Here is a 19,691-nt window from a genome sequence, read left to right on the forward strand (position 1 = left end):
AAAAAAAAACCCTTTCTGTAATGATCAGGACAATGAAGGAAAAGAGAACTATTGTATCTGTCTAGGAAAATGCTAGGTAACATGTTTTAATGCAAACTCTGGACTTCCCAGACAACTCTAATTCAGTCCATCTAACGGAACGATGTTGCAAGGAGGAACCAGTCCTTGGAGAGGGACTTTATGCTTGGAAGGGTGGAGGGACAGCGCAAGAGAAGAAGACTCTGGATGAGGTGGATTGGCTCAGTGACTGGGGCAGTGGAGGGGGGGTGTGGCAGACACAATGAGGTTGGCTCAGGATAAAGCAGGGTTCAGATCTTTTGTACATAGGGTCGCCGTGAGTCGGAGACAACTCGACGGCACATAACAACAACAATGAAACACAGATTCTTAGATAATTCAAGGGCTTCACATTTGGACAGACAGGCTAATGATGAGTATCCTATAATGTGCATGTCGAGGTTAAATAACACTTCTTTAAAATGGGTGGAAAGTGGATACAACTCGCTTTTCACATTCCAGAGTATTGTCCGGCTAAACCCAAAGGGGGCGCCTTTCTGCCAGTGTGAGTGCACCAGTTGCTTCAAGGGAGAAAGATCAATAATTTCCTTTGCCACTGACAGTCTCAGAAAGCCCTGGGGTGGGGGGGGTCACTTATAAGTTGGCTTTGACTTGATGACAATGAGCTTGACACTAACACATGTTCCAATTATTTCTCACAAAGCCTTCTAAGGCATATATCTGACAAAAGTGTACTGGAAGCCTCATGTGACAACACTTTATGTGATATGAGGTACTTCACTGATTTAAAAATAATAATTATAACAACAACAACAATAACGATACACTACACATAGAATATTTTGAAGCACTCAAAAGATCCCAGGTGTCAAAACAGGACCCCATTATTCTAGATGACACTTTTTCCATTCCTAAAATGCTGTTTGGATATAACATAAAAATTTACATTTCAATGACTTTGAATCCACTGAAAGTTAATTGCACAGATGTGTTTTTATCTTCCACGTTTAGCGGTGTTAACCTCGACCCTCTCCATGATTTCACCCTCTTGTTGTTCTTAACTATGTGTTCAATTACGTGGCAGTACATGTAATGAATGAAAAATGCTCAGCAAAATGAAAATGGTCACTTGGAAAAGAAGAAGAGAATCAACTTCATTCTTGTTAGAAATAAAATGTGCACGTTTTGTTTTCCTATACCCTTTGAAAGTAAATGATTCATGAAAGAAAATGTGATAATGGTGACATTTCTAATTTCTAGCCACAAAAAGTTTTTAAAATAATTTTCTCTAAATGGTAATTTACAAAGAAAGAAAGAACTGTAGACATGGTTTTATAATATTTGTCATTCAAAGGGAGAAAAAGAAAAGGAACAGGTGATTTTCTCCGAAGACTATCTGAAGTGCTCAATATTTTCTTATTAACGTTTAATTTTGAGTGAAGAAGCAAGCAGGCAAAACAGTTGAGTGCATAGTATATTTTCCTTATGTAAACACATCGTGTGTGTGTGTGTGTGTGTGTGCATGCGCCCGCATCCCCTGCAGGTGAGCTGATTCAGACTCCCAGTGACCCTTTCTTGGGTCTCTAAGATAGCAATTCCATGGACATCTGGTGAATTCTAACTGCAGACTTTTAAGTTAGCTGTCTAACACCAAATTCACTATGTTTCCAAAACACCAGGGAGGAGTGAAAACAGGGTTAATTTTGTGTGTATTTAGAGAGACCATACTGTTTCTAAACAAAACAAAACACAACAAAAACAAGAAAACAAACAAAAACCAAAATAACCCAACTCAACAAAAACCAAACAATAACAAGTTGGCTCAACATTGGCAAATGACAAGAAAGCAAGAAGGAACAGAATAGAATGATCAATTATAGGTTGGTCTAATCTAGTAACCACTGACTGAGCCATCACCCCTCACTGAGCTCAGCAGGTACGAGGTGACCTGGTAATTCTTGAGGCAGGTATCCAAGTACACAAATCAGGACCTGTCAGCCCGAGGGTTTGAAGTAGTCAAAGGTAGCGCTGCTATTTAGGGAATTTCAAGGGTTTTCTCTCAGGAAGCAAAAGAAATTATAAAAATTAGAATATTTGCCTGAGATAAATGGAACTGGCTTAGAACTAGTCAATGTGTTTTTGGTGTCTCATACTGTTTTAAATACTGTATAAAGGGCTGAAGCGAGTCAGAAAAAAAAATCCACAAAACACAAAACTATAGAAAACACATACATAGAAATATATCTCAGGGCATCACTGCGGCTGAGTCAGAACAGACTCATAGCAGTCCCTGCAGCAGCTTTTCAGAGGCTGTAAACTAGGTATGAAGACATTACTCATGGTTCTTTCCTGGGGAAATGCTGGTGGACTTGAACCTCCGGAGAGGCATGGATTTGAGGTAACCAGTGCAAAGACCTGGGATGAGATGGATTGACTCAGCGACTGTGGTAATGGGAGTAGATGTAAAGGAGACAGTGAGACTGACTCAGGATAGGGCAGGGTTCAGAGCTACTGCTCTATGAGGCATAGTATCATTCATTCTCATTCTCTCTCTCTCTCCCTCCGCCCCCCCCCCCCCCCCCCCCCCCCCCCCCCCCCCCCAGCATGTATTGACAGGCTGCATCACTCCTTGGGAAAAAAACACAAAAAACAAACAACACATCATGCTGGAAAATGTAGAGGGTTCACAAAGGAGAAGAAAATCTTCAACGAGATGGATTGACACAGGTAGAGCAACGAAGGGCTTGATTACGGCAGAGATTGTGAGGATGGCACAGGACAGGGCAGGGATACATCTGTTGTTTATAGAATGGCTATGAGTTCTAGTGGCCTCGATGGCTCTTAACAATACACACACACACACACACACTCTCTCTCTCTCTCTCTCTCTCTCTACCTTGGAACCAGGAGTGGCATCTACTCCCTAAACAACATGCCTCCAGAAATTCTAGGAACTTTGATAAATGTCGATAGTTCTAGAAAGGCTACAGGCCTTTTTGTTCATAGGGTTGCTGTGGGTGGTGCTTGACTTGAAGGCAATCAAATAAAAAAAAATTCTATCTATCTATCTATCTATCTATCTATCTATCTATCTATCATCTATCTCTGTATCTGTATCTCTCTCTCTCTCTCTCTTTGCACAAATGAAATGTTCTCCATAGAATTCCATTCGATTCTGGGAACCAGGATTTAGCGCTATGGCCTCAGTGCTGGACAGTCTGGTTTTAAGATAGACAGCTCTGTCCTAAGTTAGCTCACTGGGGGTCTGCATGTGGTTCACTGAGATCATCTTTAAGTCCCTCTGTTATTTCCATCGGAGTTCCCACCCACGTACCAGTTCCTGGCTAATAGGAAGGCTCTCTAATCACATGGCAATGTAGTGGCGATGATGCTTTCATACATAGCTGCTGACCGAGGCCACAGCGTCGCGCCATACCTGTGCGGTCCTACCTGTGTACTCCTGCGGGCAAAGGCACGTGTAGTTATTGACACCATCGACACACGTCGAGTTATTCTCACAGTCATTATCCTCGCAATCGTCGATATTGAGCTCACAGGTCTCTCCTTCAAAGCCCTCAGCGCAAGCGCACCTACAAGTCACAGAATGGAAAAGCAAAATCATACCCCTGCTGAATTTTTCAAGAGAAGTCATTTATAGATTGGGAGGAAAAAAGAAAAGAAAAGAAAAAAAAAAAGCTTAAGTAGGCTCATCAATTACAGAGCTTTTAACTACAAGGAATTGATTTTTTTAAAATGCATTTAAATGACATGTTGTAAGCATTTAAGGTCATTTTTCCTAAACCAGAAGCCATTTCCGGGGAAATAAATAGGTTGGCTGCAAGATAGTAAATGGCTTCATGATCTTACGATTTATATATCCAATATATTTTAAAGTCTAAACACAACTGCAATTAACTCTATGGTCCCAAATCCTTAATCTCTAGTTGAGCACAAATAAATTAATTCTTGCCATTTTGCTCATAAATGATGAAAAACCGGTTCCCGTTAACACTTTAAAATATCTTCTACCTACATGGTCTTTTAAGTCTGGAAAAAAAAAAAACAACCCCTGATACAGAAATCTTGTCTTCTTTGTAATTTCAAAACGTGAACATATCTGGTATCATGAAGTCTCAATGAACACAATTTCCCCCAGGCGTAAAACATTGCACATTTACTCTTGAATAACTATCAGAATAATATTTGGTTAAAGTCAAGGAAAAAAAAAGAGATAATTTCTTAGTGCAACACAGAAGCAAAATATATTTCTTCTACAAAGTGACATTTCTAACAAGCGTCGGTAGAGGATGAGCCTTGTTACATGAAATGATTACTATCATTAAATAAAGAATTCTATTTCATAATTCATGATGTGCATCTGGAGTAGTTGCATTGTATGATTAAATAAGTCCAGACTGAAAACGTTCACAGCATGTTTGACTATTCAGACTGTGGGCTGGAAAGGAATAATTAATTTTCTCTTTCAGAAGGACCTATATGTTATCATTTGCCTATTGTCTATTATAGCGATATACAAATCAACAGGTGAATATTTGACTTGCAATAGAGGACTACTATTAATTAACACAATGACGCCAGTACTTTCTCTTCTCCTAATCTGATTTGATTTCTCAACATGCATACATACACTTTCACGTCTTGTTTTGAAGCATCCTTAGCTGATAAAACTACACTGTGCCCAAGGGTTTTTTTTTTTCTTCTTCATTGCGATATCGCAAAGATGGACCAATAATATTGTTCTTATCAATTTTAACAGGTTCTTTTGCAAATATTGCATAGTGGCACTGTTGTAAAATGGTACTGACATCTGCGTTGAGGGAAGACTGAGAAAAGGGGGATAAATAATGCATACTGCATTGAAACAGGTGTGGGCGAGAACTGTTTAAAAGGGGTATGTGATTAGGTATTATTGTCATGACAGGAGTCCAGAATGAAGGCTGCGTAGTGGAGTGGACTTGGGGGAGAAGGACTGTATAATAATGAAGAATATTTCTTTTACTTTTCAAAGGGAAGAGTGAACTGGGGAGGTAGGGGAGGAGGGGGTAGACAGGGAGAAAAGTGCAACAATGAATGTATGGAAACCCTAAGTCTCTGTAAACTTTCATTAAAATTAATTTTAAGAAAAGGTTCTTTTGGAAATAAATTCCTCAGAACTTGAAAAAGAAATTGCTCATTTGCTTAGCAATTCCTAGTTCAAAACTTTAGAAGGAGATAATTAAGATGAAAGACAGAAACCTACCTGAATCCATCTTTTTCTCCTTCTATTAAGTGGCAAGTTCCTCCATGTTTGCATGGGTTGCTGATACACACATGGATGGGGACATCACAGTCCTGGCCCTAGAGAAGCAATGGTCAAGTACAAGGAAGGATAAATAACAGAGGTCTGGTACGGTCAGCCCAAGAGACCTATGAAAACGTGCAGAGAAGTTCAGTTTAAAAGTGGTGGCCCCCAAACAGTGTCTGCTTACCTTGAAACCATACGGACAGGTGCATCGATAGAAGTCCACTGGGTCATCATTACAGGTACCATGATTCTTACATGGGTTCGATAAACACGGACTGCATTTGGCAAGAATATTAACATCTACTGGCCCTAAAAATAAGTTGGAAAATATTAGAAACCAATGCTTTCTTGAACAACATTTATGTGTAGGGGAGCTCTGATGGCCTAGTGGCAAGAAGCTGCACTGCAATCTCAGTGGTACACGGTTCAAATCCATCAGATGCTCTACCGGAGAAGGAGGAGCAATATCCTCCTGTACCAGTCAGATCTGATTTGACGGTACACACACACACAAAATAATAATAATTAAAAAAATTATGTTCCGTTGAGAAACAGGACATTTTATACTTACTTACTGGTGATAGATCTATAGGAGCTTCTCCTCCACGATGTGATCAAAATAATTATCAACTCAAAAATTAAACAAGGAAGTCTGTGAGGTTCTCTGATGTTGGAAAGAGTCAAGGTTGCTAGCTAAAGTCAGCAGCATTGGATGTTAATGCTCTCAATGTCAATGTTAGAGGGCATATCCTCTAACAGTGGAAAAACCTTCTGACTGTGTTCCTGGACCATGGTCTGCCCTTAGCCTCAGCCTGCTGACATGGAGATGCCTGTTACTGCTTCCACATATTAAATGCACACTTAGCTGCAACCATTGTCTTCCGGTTACCCAAAAGTAGTGCATGAAAGGCTGGTAATATGGAAATGGCACTAAATAAAATTAAATCTCACTGCTTCTCATTTTCACAGTGTCTGTGAAAACGTCACTCAATTTCCTTTAGGAAACTGTCTCTAATGAGGTCAATGGCAGAGTTACACTTCTCCATACGGAATCACAACTGTGTCATACTAGGAACCTATGTTATGATTCTGCTTTTATCATTCTCTCTGAACCTCTTCATTTTCATCGGGCCATGCAGCAATCATTCTCTGTATCTGCTCCATCACATATAATCTCCAGCAAAATAGTCCAAGACAATTTTATAGTATAGAATTCTCTTCAGCATTTCTCTAACTTCTCAGCTATTTTCAACCAAATACCTGCACACACTTGGGCTCACATGTAATTGTTATGTACCACAGAGTCAGAACCAAATTGTGGCTGACCCTACAGAGGGTTTTAAAAGCTATACAATGTATAGAAGGAGACGGCTCATCTTTCTCCCTGGTTCAGCTGGTTGGATTCCAACCATGTCCCTTTGGATTGGCAACCCAACTCCTTACCACTGAGTCATCAGAACGCCTTTCTGTTCATACACTGTTGCTGGTGGTGTCATCAATTGACTATGACTCATAGTAAATCTTTGAATGGGAAAGCTGAACTCTGTCCTGTCCTGTGCTGTCTGAATCACCTCTACCACATCGAGCTCACTGTTATAGTCCCTGTGATGATTCATATTGTTAAGGGTCTTCCCCTCCTCTGCTGACTCCTCCCCTAACCACATGCCCAGATTATGTGAGAGGAAGCTTCATCATCTTGGTCTATAAGAAGCATTTGGGCTGCCCTTTTTTCCTAGACATAGGATTGTTTGGTTTGAAGTCCAAGAACACTTGAAGGTAACAACAGAGAAGGAAATGTCTCATTATTTGTGGGTCCCTTAGCTAGGTTGGAAGGAATAAAGATTCTCAACTCAGACAAAAAGGCGTCAGATGAAGCACTCTGAATGTAGATATGCCAGAAAAACAGTACATCGGCAGATGTAAGGACTGTCAATGTCCACCTGGCCACTTCCCAAAGCCTTGAGGAAAAGGTCTTTTTTGCCCATTTTTAGGCTTTCAACTGCAGTTTGAATAAGAGTCCAGAGTTGGCAATCTAGACGTTTATTCTATGCAAAGTGACATCTTTCAAAGACTATGTTTGATACTCAGATAATCATCTACAAACTGCTTTAGAAACTCAACATACCATTTGAAGAACCTAATTAAACATAAAGAAATATCATCACTTATTTGCAAAAGGCCAATCAACCTCGTTTGATCAAGGGTCTCTCCAAAGTCCTAGAGAGCACTGGTGTCAGCTTAAAGCATGGTCTTTTCAGCTGCCTCCTATTCATCTGGAAGCTGGACACTTAATAAAGACAAGAGAAGAGCTGATGCCTTTAAATTGTGGTGTTGAAGAAGAGGACCATCACACTGAGCCCCAAAAGAAGAGATCTGTCTGGGAGGAAACAGAACCAGGGCGTTCCTTAGAAGCAAGGATGGCAAAACAGCTCTCAGACTTTGGCCATGTTGGCAGGAGAGCCCAGTCCTTGGACAAAAGGCATGATGCTGGAAAGACTGGGGGAGGGTTAAGAGGAAAAGAGGAAGACCCTTACAGGACTGATTGACGCGGTGACAACCATGATGGGCTTGGGCATGGATTGTAGGGTGCTGTGGTGGTGCAGCGGAGCACAATGGTCAGGTCTGGTGCTCTTAAAGTTGCTAAGGGTCACAGTTGGCTAAACGGCACCCACCAAGCAGCAGCACCAGTTGCCTGTGTCTTTCCAGAACCAAACTTGCTGTCTCGTTATGGTGGTGGTGTCCTCTTTGGGGAATGGTGCTGCTCACCCCAAGGTAGTACTTCTCTGGCAGTTAGAAGCCACCAGTTCTGCTGGGGGACAAAGATGGACAAGCTTCTCCTCTGTAACCAGACACCTGCTGGATGCAGGAGGGCCAGCTAAGAGTCCTTTCTGCCCGGACAGCCAGGAGTGTGTGCAAGTGGTATGGTGATGAGTTCTGCAGCGAGCAGAGCCAAACCAAAGGCTGCATGTCCCCAGCAGCTCCAATCCACCAGTGGCTTCAGAGGAGAAAATGGGCAGTCTTCACCTGTAGCCAATTCCAGCCTCAGACACCTTGGATTTCCAGCCCTGCGGGGTCGCTATGAATTAGAACTGATTGGACAGCAATGAGCAGTAGAGAAATGATTAGTCTCAAGGGGCACAGATGGTCCTGCTCACAACTGTTAGGGAAAGGGCTAGCGGTTCAAAGGCGCACAGAGCACATCAGAAAACTGGCTCAGCCAGGGACAGAATAGCAACACGCAAAGTAAGGGCAGGTCTGTTTGTGCTCCCTTAGCTCTGCTGGCCTACTGGTTAAGTAGTTGTGCTACCAATTCAAAGGCAGGCTGTTCAAATCCACTAGCTAGACGCTCTGTCTTTGGCCATGTTATTTCTTTTTTAATTTTTATTTTTAACATAAACACTCTTTTTTAATTGATTGTTGTTTTGTGCAAATAAGTGAGCATGTAATTAGAGGGCATAGCTTAAACATTCAAGAAAGACTAAGAAATCTTCTCCAACAGTTATTGTTGCATATAACTTCATTCCCTAGGTTATAGAATTATCAGTTTGAAACAAAATCACATGAGTATATTAGTTGGTAATTCTTTTTTTCCCCCTATTCATTCATTGTTGCACTTTTCTCCCTGCCCACCCCTCCCCACCCCAGTACATTCTTCTCTTTGAAAAGTAAAAGAAAAATTCTTTCATTGTTTTTACAATCCCTCCCCCATGAGAACCTTCTGGAAAGCCATCTATGAGTTGATTCCAACTCAATGGCACTTAACAACATATCTAGAGTTGATAATTTCAGTTTTCTTTTAACTAGTTGTAAAGCTTCTGCTTTTAGTTATGACTGGCAATTCTCTCACATCCACACTGTACTTTGTGGGGGAAAAAATAAAATGATCCCTAAGAGAAACAGAGGACCAAGGAAGTCAGATAATGGGCTGGTGAAGTGACTTTATGTGAAATGGCTCAACACGGATCAGTAAGTAAGCACAAATTGTTGTTTTGAACCATGGAGTTGGAGCTGACTCCTAAGTGACCCTCCAATGGGATTTTAGAAGTTCTTCAAGTGCACAGGAAAGCTGATGGATTCGAACCAAGTGATTTTGGGTTAGGAGCACAGCTCCTTACCACCCGGCCACCAGAGCTTCCTAAGCACAAGTTGCCCTGAGCTTGCCTTGTTTATCGGGTGCTGGCTCCTTGGGTTTAGGTATCTTCTCTCAGAAGGTCACAGTTTTGAAGAGGAGGAGGGTAATCTGCACACAGGGGTCTCCACAAGTGACCCCATGCCACTGACAGAATACAGAAATCATTAAGCACAATTACTTCCAGTATCTGGAATTTCTTATTCGTCTGTGAAAGGAGATGCCAGAGCCTTTCTGCAGAATCAGTTTGGCTCAAGTAACCCAAGTTACACACCCTCCCACAAGCAGGAGGCTTCTCTGCAAATTCAACTGTCTGGATAGCAACAGTTTTGAAACACAGAAACTACTACTATGGTGGCCATTCTATTTCCTTCTCTTTTTTCTTCAAGGTGCTTTTAAAGTCAATTCTTCCAAGATCATTGCTATATCCAGAGCAATGATGCCAGTCTAGAAACTAAGGTGCACTTAACCCAGGCTATGGTCTTTGCTATTACTTGCTATGCGTTAGAGAGCTGGGCAATAACTAAGGATGACAGAAGAAGAATCAACACCTTTGTGTTGTGGTCTTGAACATAGCATGGGCCACCGAGGACAAGGAAGTCTGTCTTGGAGAGGGTGAATTCAAGTCTCTTCTTGGTGGCTAGGATTTTGAAGCCCTATCTCACATACTTTAGGCATTTGGCCAGAAGGGACCAATCCTTGGAGAAGGACATCATGCTTGGAAGGGTGGAGGGGTAGAGTAGGAGAGAAAGACCATGGATGAGATGGACTGATAGAATAATTGGAGTAATTGGAGTAGGTGTGTTGGAATCAGTGGGACTAGCTCAGGACAGGGTGGGCTTCAGAGCTGCTGTACACAGGGTGACTTGAAGACACATAACATCATCAACAACTACTGATTGAGAGTTTCAGTGGTGAGAGAATTCAAAAGATGTTTCAAAGTTCTATCGATTCCAACTATCAGCACAGTCCTCCACATTGCCAGTTTTTTACCTAGATGCTGATTTCACGTAAGTAAAATCCCTCCTTGGATTGTGATTTTCATATCTCTCTAACCCTGGTTTCTACTTCATTGCCCCTGCCATGTTCCAATATCTCAAACTGTTTCCTGGTCTCTGACTCACCTCTCATTCACCTGCCTGCCTGTCTGTCTGTCTCTCTCTCTCTATCTATCTCTAGCATCTATATCTCTCTCTATCTATCTCTCTCTCTCGATAGATAGATAGATAGATAGATAGATAGATAGATGCAGATACAGATATGTAGATATATCTATATTACTGCCTTTTAGACCTAGTCTGTGGCAAGTTGTGGTGCTAACAGAAAGGCTAGTGTCTAGGTGGTTTTGAACACATGAGTCTCTGCAGGAGGAAGAGGGGTGATCTCCTCCAGGGTGCAAACTCTGACTCAATAGCAAGGAGTTTTCTGTTGTTGGGTTTTGGTTTTTGGTTTTTATCTTCTGGGTCTCTTCTCCGTGTCCAATTTGTGGTTCACCTTCCAACCAGTATATACTGTTGCTCAAGGAGTCTGGAGTATGACATCTTTAACCTGTTTCTGTTGTCGCGCACCATCAAGTCAGAACCGACTCACATCTGACCCTCCAGGAGCTTTTCAGAGGCAGTAAATCACATGGGAAGAGACTGTCCATCCTTTTCCCACGGAGCAGCTGGTGGATTTGAACAATGTACTTCTGAATTGACAGCGCAACTCCTTATCTCTAAGTCACCAGCTGTAAGAAATTGTCAAGGGAAGATATTTTAACATCATGAAGTGGTAAATGTTAGCTGAACTCTCTAAGAGTAAATCAACATATGTAGCATTGTGCAGGGAGTCCTGGTGGCCTCGCCTCCTGGAAGGTAGCTATGCTACAATCCCAAGGTGCAACCCTGTGTACAATAGTCTTGAAATCTTCTCTATTCTATGTCAACTTTACTGTCTCTGACATACCTATCCTCATTGCCCCATTCACTGAATCAATCCATCTCATCGTGGGTCTTCCTCTCTGTCTCTGTTCTCCCCTCCTCCCAAACATGGTGTCACTCTCCAAGGACTGGTCCCTCCTTGCAACATGTCCAAAATATGTAAGACGAAGCCTCAGAATCCTTTCCTTCAAGGAGCAGCCTGGCCTCACCCATTCTAGGATGAACCTGTTTATTCTTCTGGCAGTGCATGATATATTCAACACTCTTCTCCAGCATCACAGCTCAAAGGCATCAATTCTCTTTCTATCATCCCTAATCATTGCCCAGCTCTTTGATGCCTAGCAAGCAATGTGAAGAATATGGCCAGGATCAGGTACACCTTAGTCTCCAGACTCATGTCATTGCTCTTCAGTACTTTGAAGAGGTCCTTGACAACTGTCTTGCCCAATGCAATTTGTCTTTCGTGAAACAACATATAAGCAAGAGCCTGTGGTGATAAAGGAAGAAGTCCAAGCTGCTCTGAAAGAATTGGGAAAAACAAGGGCCCAGTAACTGACGGCATAGAAGCTGACATATTTCAACAGACAGATGCTGCCCTGAATACCTGTACTTCATGTGATTAATTATTGCAAAAGTGATATGTAAATCTGCTATGAAGAAGGTTCTTTTTGTTGTTTGATTGTTGCTTGCTTCCTGAGACAACATCTACCTTTTATCTTTCTAAATTAACTGGGTCCAAAAAAAGAGCAAATTAGTGTCAACACATTAGCCCTCAAAAGTGTGTGTTTCAAAGGGGGAAACAAACCTTGCTTGGGGTTATAGATATTTAGTAATGTCATTAGAATAACACAGTCAAGTTAGACTTTTTGGTTTAGGACTTGGTCTTTGGTGGCCTGGTGGTAAGAAGCTGCTTGGCAGGAGGCAGGAAACTCCTGTGTGATTAACTGCCTCTGAAAAGCTGCTGGAAGGACAGCTATGGGTCAGTTATGACTTCATGGCACACAACAACAACAACAATGACTTGACAGAGCCCTATGGCATTAACTCTACAGATGGAGGTGTGTTTAACTTAATAATTCAGAAAGAAAATAAGCAAAAGGTATAGTTAACAGTTTGTCTGTGTCAGTTCCACAAATTTTTAGTGGAAGGACTACTGGAACTCAGATGCATTAAAGCTGGTAGCAGACTTGCTTACTTGACTCAAATCTTGAGCTGTGCACCTGACACCAGTATCACCACCCACTGAGAATTGTACCTTGCTGTGATTTATTACCAGAAGCTTCAGCACACATTTCTAACTATGTCTCAGAGTCTGCCTTCCTTCTCACAGCCTTGGAAGCATGAGTCAAATAACAAAATCTGCCAGCGCAGCTCTTGTGCAGAAATCAGAGGTACATCAAAGGCAGCTCGCGACACACGGAGGGGATATTTGATGTTGGGTGTAATTAGCGGTAAGACAATTTTTGTGTAAAATCCAAAATTCTATGTTCTACTTGCTTTCAGTTACTGAATTTCTTAAGCATCTACATCAAAGGCATATTTGTTAACAACATTCCGTGATCAAGCCACTCGTTCATCAAATATTTATTGAGGGTCTTTTAGTGTCAGGCATAAAGCTGTGTTTTGGGGATGCAAATTCAAGTAAAATGACTGAATTTCAGAAAAACAAACGAAACCAAAAAATCCCCTTACACTTTCTCTCTCTCTCTCTCTCCCTCTGTCACACACACACACACACAGAGCACCTTGTTGTTATGATGGCTAAGTGTTGGATTCTAATTATGAGTCTACCGGTTCAAACACACAGCAGTCATTCTAGAGAAAAGACCTAAGGATTTATCCTCATAAAGATAACGGATTAGGAACTTCATGGGCACTCTGTTCTGTCATAAAGGGTTACCAGGAGTCAGACTCCATGAGACCGCACACAGCAGCACACGCTAACACAGGTACACATACACAATACATTTTAGCATGTGTTTACAAATGCATGTATGTACCATGATGCACACACATACATGCACTTGTCATGATTCAGTTGTGACAGCATGTGAAAAACGAGATTACATATTCAGGGATATGTGATTGAACTTTCTGTGAATTCTCAAGAGCAGAGTGTCCACTAAGTGAGCAGATAGTAACTCACTTCTGTCGAGGCAGAACTGACGAACAGCTGACCCTCCAGTGGGTTTCCGAGGCCATAAATCACACAGAGTGGACTGGGCAACTTTCTCGGATGCAGCCACTGGTGGATTCACACTCCAGCCCTTGGATTAGCAGTGCAACTCCCTGTGGACAGGCTACGGATTTGAAACCATGAATTCCAATCAGCTGATAATTGAGTATGATTGAAAAGCGAATCTCATATGTAATAATATCAAAGAATGTCAGCAAATGAACGAAGAAAGAAGAAAAGAACATTTACAAGAAGGAACAATGGTTACAAGTCTCTAAGATGAAAAGAAACAAAATATAATTTCAACTGAATAGAATTAATCATATTTGGCAATGGGAAAGCCACCGGTATAATTTTATTTTCGGTGGAAGTTTGGATACTTGGAAAAATTAGAATCATATGCAATGAAAATTTTACCACACAATTTTAAAAAGTGACATAAATACATCAACAAGGAATTGTTGGTAATTCAGGATTCAGAAGAGAATATAGAGTGAAGAGTACTACTGTTGTCGTATGGACCTTGGCTGAAAGGAGAGCATACAAGGAAGAGCTTCACTTGGGGTTTTTTGATGCTGAAAAGGCATTGACTGAGTGATCATTTAAAAATCTGTACCTTTAATACAGCTATTAAAGAATGAAAATGACAGCAATTATGTTCATGAAGAACTGTATAGATAGACATCAAGACGAAGTTGATTAAATAGAACAAAGAAATATTGAATGGTTTAAAATCATGAATAATGTTTAGGGTTTTATCTTTTCACTGGACTTCTTGTTTTTATTTATTGGTTTGCACACAAAATTCATATACATCGTGTTTAATTAATGTCCATTGTTTCACTGATTCCTTTATTCACATTGTGTTTCATAAGATCATTTATATGCATTGTGATTATTAAGAATATGTACTAAAATCAAGCCCACCAGGGGAACTATATTAAGGAGAATGTGGCATCAGGATGATAGGAAGGTTCATCGACAACCTGCAACGTGCAGACGGCACAACCTGGTTTGCAGAAATCAAAGAGCACTTGAAACACTTATTGATTAAGATGAAAGATGTTAGTCTTCAGTATGGATTAGACTTCAATATAAAGAAAACAAAAATCCTTGCAACTGAAACAGTACACATCATGATAAATGAAGAAAATATTGAAGTTATCAAGGATTTCATTTTACTTGGACCAAGATTAATAGCCATGGAACAGGAGTCAAGAAATCTAAAGACACTGCATTGAGTAAATCAGCCATAAAAGACTTCTGTAAAGTGTTAAAAGAGAAAGAAAAAAAAGTCAACACAGTACTTTGAAATTAATGTATGCTAAATTTAAGCCGTGTTGTTGTTGTTTTTGATTGCCTTCAAGGCCAGCATGACTCATAGTGACCCTATGAATAAAAGGTCTGAAGCCCCTCTACAAATATCAACATTTATCAAAGCTCATAGGGTTTTTGGAGGCATGTTGTTTAGGAAGTGGATGCCACACCTGCTTCAAACCTGTATGTTGTTGTTGTTATGTGCTGTTGAGTTGCCTGCGAAGTACAGCGACCATATGTACAGCAGCTTTGAACCCTTCCTGTCCTGAGCCAGTCTCACTAATTCTGACACACCAATCCCCATCCCCCCAGTTATTGTATCAATACATCTCATCCAGGGTCACCCTCTCCTGTACTGTCCATCCACCCTTCTGAGCATGATGTCCTTCTCCAAGGATCGATCTCTCCTGGCCATGTGCCCAAAGTATGTGAGGCCAAGCTTCAAAATCCTATCCTCCAAGGAGAGACTTGGTTTCACCCTCTCCAAGACAGATCAATTTGTTTTCTTGGCGGTTCATGGTATGTTCAACACTCTTATCTAGCACTACAACTTAAAGGCATTGATTCTTCTTCTATCATTTTTAGTCGCTGTCCAACTCTCTGAAGCATAACAAGTAATTGAGAGGACCATGGCCTGGATTAGGTGCACCTTTGTACCTAGAATGACACCGTTGCTCTTCATGGTATGTTCATGGTCCATGGTATGTTCAATTATCTTGTTTGCATAAAATAGTTGCATAATAAAGAGGAAGACTAAAGAAGAAATTATACCGTTGGATAAGAATATGGATAAAGAAAATTGCTTGTACCACAGAACAAAAGAACAAACCAATTTGTCTTTAAAAAGTTTTGCCAGGATGCTCCTGAGAAGCAGGAAAGGCAAGATTTTATCTCATACTTTGGACTTTGTGTGTTACAAAGTCCAAGGTCATTAATAAAAGGATGACCTTTCAGAATTGAGTCTATAGCAGTAAGCGTGGCTTAGTGCTGGCCCTCCTTTTCCATTCAGTTCTCCAGTCTACCTGACTCTCTATAAGCATCTTCAAATAGACCCTGGATCGGATGCAGTTGCAATTTCACAATTATTTGGTTTGAGTTTATGTTGTTAACATCTGACACATGTTTTTATCATGAAATCTCTACATTCTTTTCGCTCTTTCATCCGTACAAGGGAAGCTTCGTATTGTTGGTTGTTGGCACCTGAGAACTGTGCTTGGCACACAGTAGGAAATCAAAGTCGGCTGAATGAACGAAAGAGCTTATCATTCATTTCCATGAACAAATGAGTTGTTTGCAGAACGAAATTTTCTTGACCCCAGGGCAATAATAGGGTAAATATTAAAAATGGACCATTTCCTACTTGCCATGTTGATTTTATCAAAGCAACTCTCAGAGGGCAAGTATCTCAGTGTTTGTGCAGATTCCTTGGTCCCTCTAACTTCATTTATCTTCTAAAATATAAGGGCATGATTTTGGAGTCTTACAGATAACTCCCGACCATCTGCTGTCAGCTTGGGGATGTTGCAATGTGGGGATTAGACAAAATTACTTTTATAATCCACTTTCCTCCAGTGTATTTCTGGTGTAATGCAAATGATGATATTATACCATCAGATAAATATTCTGAAAAATAAAGGATACAGTTTTCATTGAATAAAGTAATTAATTAAAATAACAGCACAGCTCTTGCGAGTAGAAATAATACTTCCGTTTAAGTACAGCTATGCAAACCTGTCTTCATATAGAGAATATACATCCTCCGATGCAATTTGAGAAGATATATTTATAAGTTTTAATTCTGGGACAAAAGCAATTACACCATCATAATTTTCATGAATATAACACATTAAACTAGTATAATAATGAGGAAAGCTGATTAAAAAATTTAAATATACCTTCAAATCATAAAATATTTAAAGAAACACCACTGCAATATTTTCAAACTCCTAGGTGTGAAAGCTCAACAGCAAAGTAGTAAGTAATCAGTACAAAACCATAAGTGAATTATTTTAGTTAATAGATTAAATAAACATACCTTCCTAATACTTTTCTTATGAGTAAATATATCTAGTAAAACACTGGAGGGCTGTTCAAAGATTTTGTTTTCTCAGGATCTTTCAACTGTAGGGCTGTGATCTTATTAACACTTCTAATTTGCTTCAAACATCTTTTGTATTAAAGATACTACAGAATTAACTTTTGATGAGACTATAGCTATTTAGTTGGATGCTCTGGGTTCAGATAGTCTGTCTGAATTTTGGACCCTGTTCAGCAATGATTGTTTAACAAGATGCTTTATCCAAGTCTACACTACAAGGGCATTTGTCTGCTAATGGAAGCATAGGAGGTGTGAACTCAGAACTGACTCAACGGCCGACCCTGTGACCCTCTAGTGGTGTGTCAGAGATTGTATATCACAAGGGAGGAGACTGCTCATCTTTCTCCCATGGAAACTGGAGGATTCCAACATCCGGAGAAGATTAGGTCTTTGGGTTCCCAGCACAACTCCCTACAGGCTACACCTCTAGATGTTGTTAAATGTCATTGAGTCATAGGCAACTCAGCGACCCTAAGAATGAAAGACCTGAACACTTGTATAACTTTGATCATTTCTCCAGTTTCATAGGGTTTCCAGAGGCAAGCTATTTCACCAATGGATGCAACCTCTGCTTCCACCTCTAGAGCTCCCATTTAAATTTATGTCGTTGTTGTTAGGTGTTGGTGAGTTGGCGCTGACTCACAGCTCACCCCCCAGAAGATTTTCAGTGGCTAGAAATTGTGAGGGAGGATATTGTTCATTTTCTTCCCCAGGAGAAGCTGGTGGATTGTAATCACCTGCCTTTGGGTTGACAGTGCAGCTTCTTATGCCCCAGGTCACCAGAGCCCCTTTTAAAGGCAAGTTAGCTGTTGTTTTTGTTGGATGTAATCGAATTAATTAGCCACCCATGTGCCAACTGCATAAGGCCTTCTTGGCTATCATAGTAAATGAAAGGAGTTCTGGTGGTTTAGTGATAAGGAATTCTGCTGCCAACTCAAAAGTATGTGGTTTGAATCCAACTGCTCTGCCGAAACCATGATGAGCAGTCACCTCCCATGTGATCACTCGCCTCTGAAAACTCGCTGGAGGGCCAGCTATGGGTTGATTCTACCATGAAGGTACCTCAAAAAAACAGTGACCTCAGTTTTAATGGAAGCAGGCCACCAAGTCTTTTTATGCAGGAAATCAGTGGGCTGGTTTGCACTCCTTATCTTTGGGTTAACATCTGACTATAAAGCACTTATGCCACCTGAAAGCCTGTTGCTGTGAGGTGCTGGCAAGATGACTATGACTCATAGAGAGCTGACGAACAACTGACCTGAGCCTTGCCCTCTCCTGTGCCCTCCTCATCATGTCCGGCACACGTGAGCCCACTATAGCAGTTACTGTGTCGATCCACCTGGCTGAGGGTCTTTCTCTCCTTCACCAACCCACCACCTTTCTAAGCATGGCGTCCCTCTCCAAGGAATAGGCTTTCCTAACAACATGCCCAACGTATGTGAGACAAAGCTTTGCCATTTTTGAATCCAAGGAATATTCTGGCTGCACTGTTTCTTCAGCTCAAAGGAATCAAGTCTTCTGTCATCCTTTCTCATTGTCCTGCTCTCAGATGCATAGCAAATGACAGAAAAGAGCCTGCATCAGGCTCACCTTAGCCTTCAAACGGACATCACTGCTTCTCAGTAATTTGGCGAGATTCCTGACTACAGAATATCCCAATGCAATTAAAGTCCTCTGATCTCCTGACTGCTGGTACCAAGGAGTTGACTATGGATCCAAGTAAAATGAAAGAACTGTTTTAATTTTCTTTCCTCCAACTATCATGATGCTTCCTGTTAGCCCAGTGGAGTTTTCATTTTCTTAAGATGTAATCTAGATCAAATGCTATATTCTTTGATCTTCACCAAGAATCCCTTCACGTCTTCCTCACTTTCAGCAAGCAAGGCTGTGTCATCTGCTAATGCATGTTGTTGATGAGTCTTCCTCTACTCCTGATGTCGCGTTCTGCCTCATAGAGTCCAGTTTTCCAAATGGTTTCCTGGACATATGGATTGAACAGGAATGGAGAAAAGATAGAACCCTGACACACACTTTTCTTTATTTTAAACCCTGAACACTGGAAGTGATATGAAACTAAAAACCTTCAGTTCTTCCATTGCACTGTCTCCACTACGTTCTCTCATGGACATGTGTAGCTAGTGGATGCTATATTGGATCATCCAGTAGAGGGAGCTTCCATCACTGCACACAGTTGTATCCAGCGACATTGACTCACACAGATTTTCCCTCAGGTGTATTTCCATCCATGCTACACTAAGCAAATAAAATGCTGCAGGCATTAAATTCAGAAAAAAAATCAAATAAGACGCATAAATTTTACAGTAAACAGATACCTTACACAAGTATGGAATTTCGTTACAGCACAAATGGTTAAACATTAAGCTATTTACTAAAAGTTAGCAATTCAATCATCCACAGCAGTGTATCAGAAGAAAAGCCTCTGGTGCCACCATGCTGGAAGGCTGTATGGCGCGTTCTCAAAAAGTTGGAAATAGAAATACCATTTGATGCAGCAATTCCACTACTCTAAAGAAATCATATATACTCTAAAGAAATCAGAACTGCCACCGAGCAGATATATGTACATCCATGTTTACCGTGACTTTGTTCACATAGCAAAGAGATAGAAGCAACCCAAGTGCCCATCCACAAACGAATGGATAAAGAAGCTGTGGTATATTCACACAATGGAATACTATGCAACACTGAAAAACAAGGAATTCATA

At 40.8% G+C, this 19,691-nt stretch overlaps 1 protein-coding gene across 1 annotated transcript in view; it reads right to left on the bottom strand.

The window, feature by feature from the left end:
• Window positions 1-19,691, bottom strand: part of SLIT2 (slit homolog 2 (Drosophila)) — a 632,406-nt gene that overhangs the window by 92,442 nt on the left and 520,273 nt on the right. The window contains exons 27-29 of the mRNA XM_006884512.1: window positions 5,508-5,632; window positions 5,279-5,376; window positions 3,469-3,608 (exon numbers count right to left, since the gene is read on the bottom strand). Of these exons, the coding sequence (XP_006884574.1) occupies window positions 3,469-3,608; window positions 5,279-5,376; window positions 5,508-5,632 (363 nt within the window). The remainder of the gene's footprint in view (window positions 1-3,468; window positions 3,609-5,278; window positions 5,377-5,507; window positions 5,633-19,691) is intronic.

Source organism: Elephantulus edwardii, unplaced genomic scaffold (assembly GCF_000299155.1).
Source record: "Elephantulus edwardii isolate Elephantulus edwardi_28Jun2011 unplaced genomic scaffold, EleEdw1.0 scaffold00035, whole genome shotgun sequence".
Classification (NCBI taxonomy): Eukaryota; Metazoa; Chordata; class Mammalia; order Macroscelidea; family Macroscelididae; genus Elephantulus; species Elephantulus edwardii.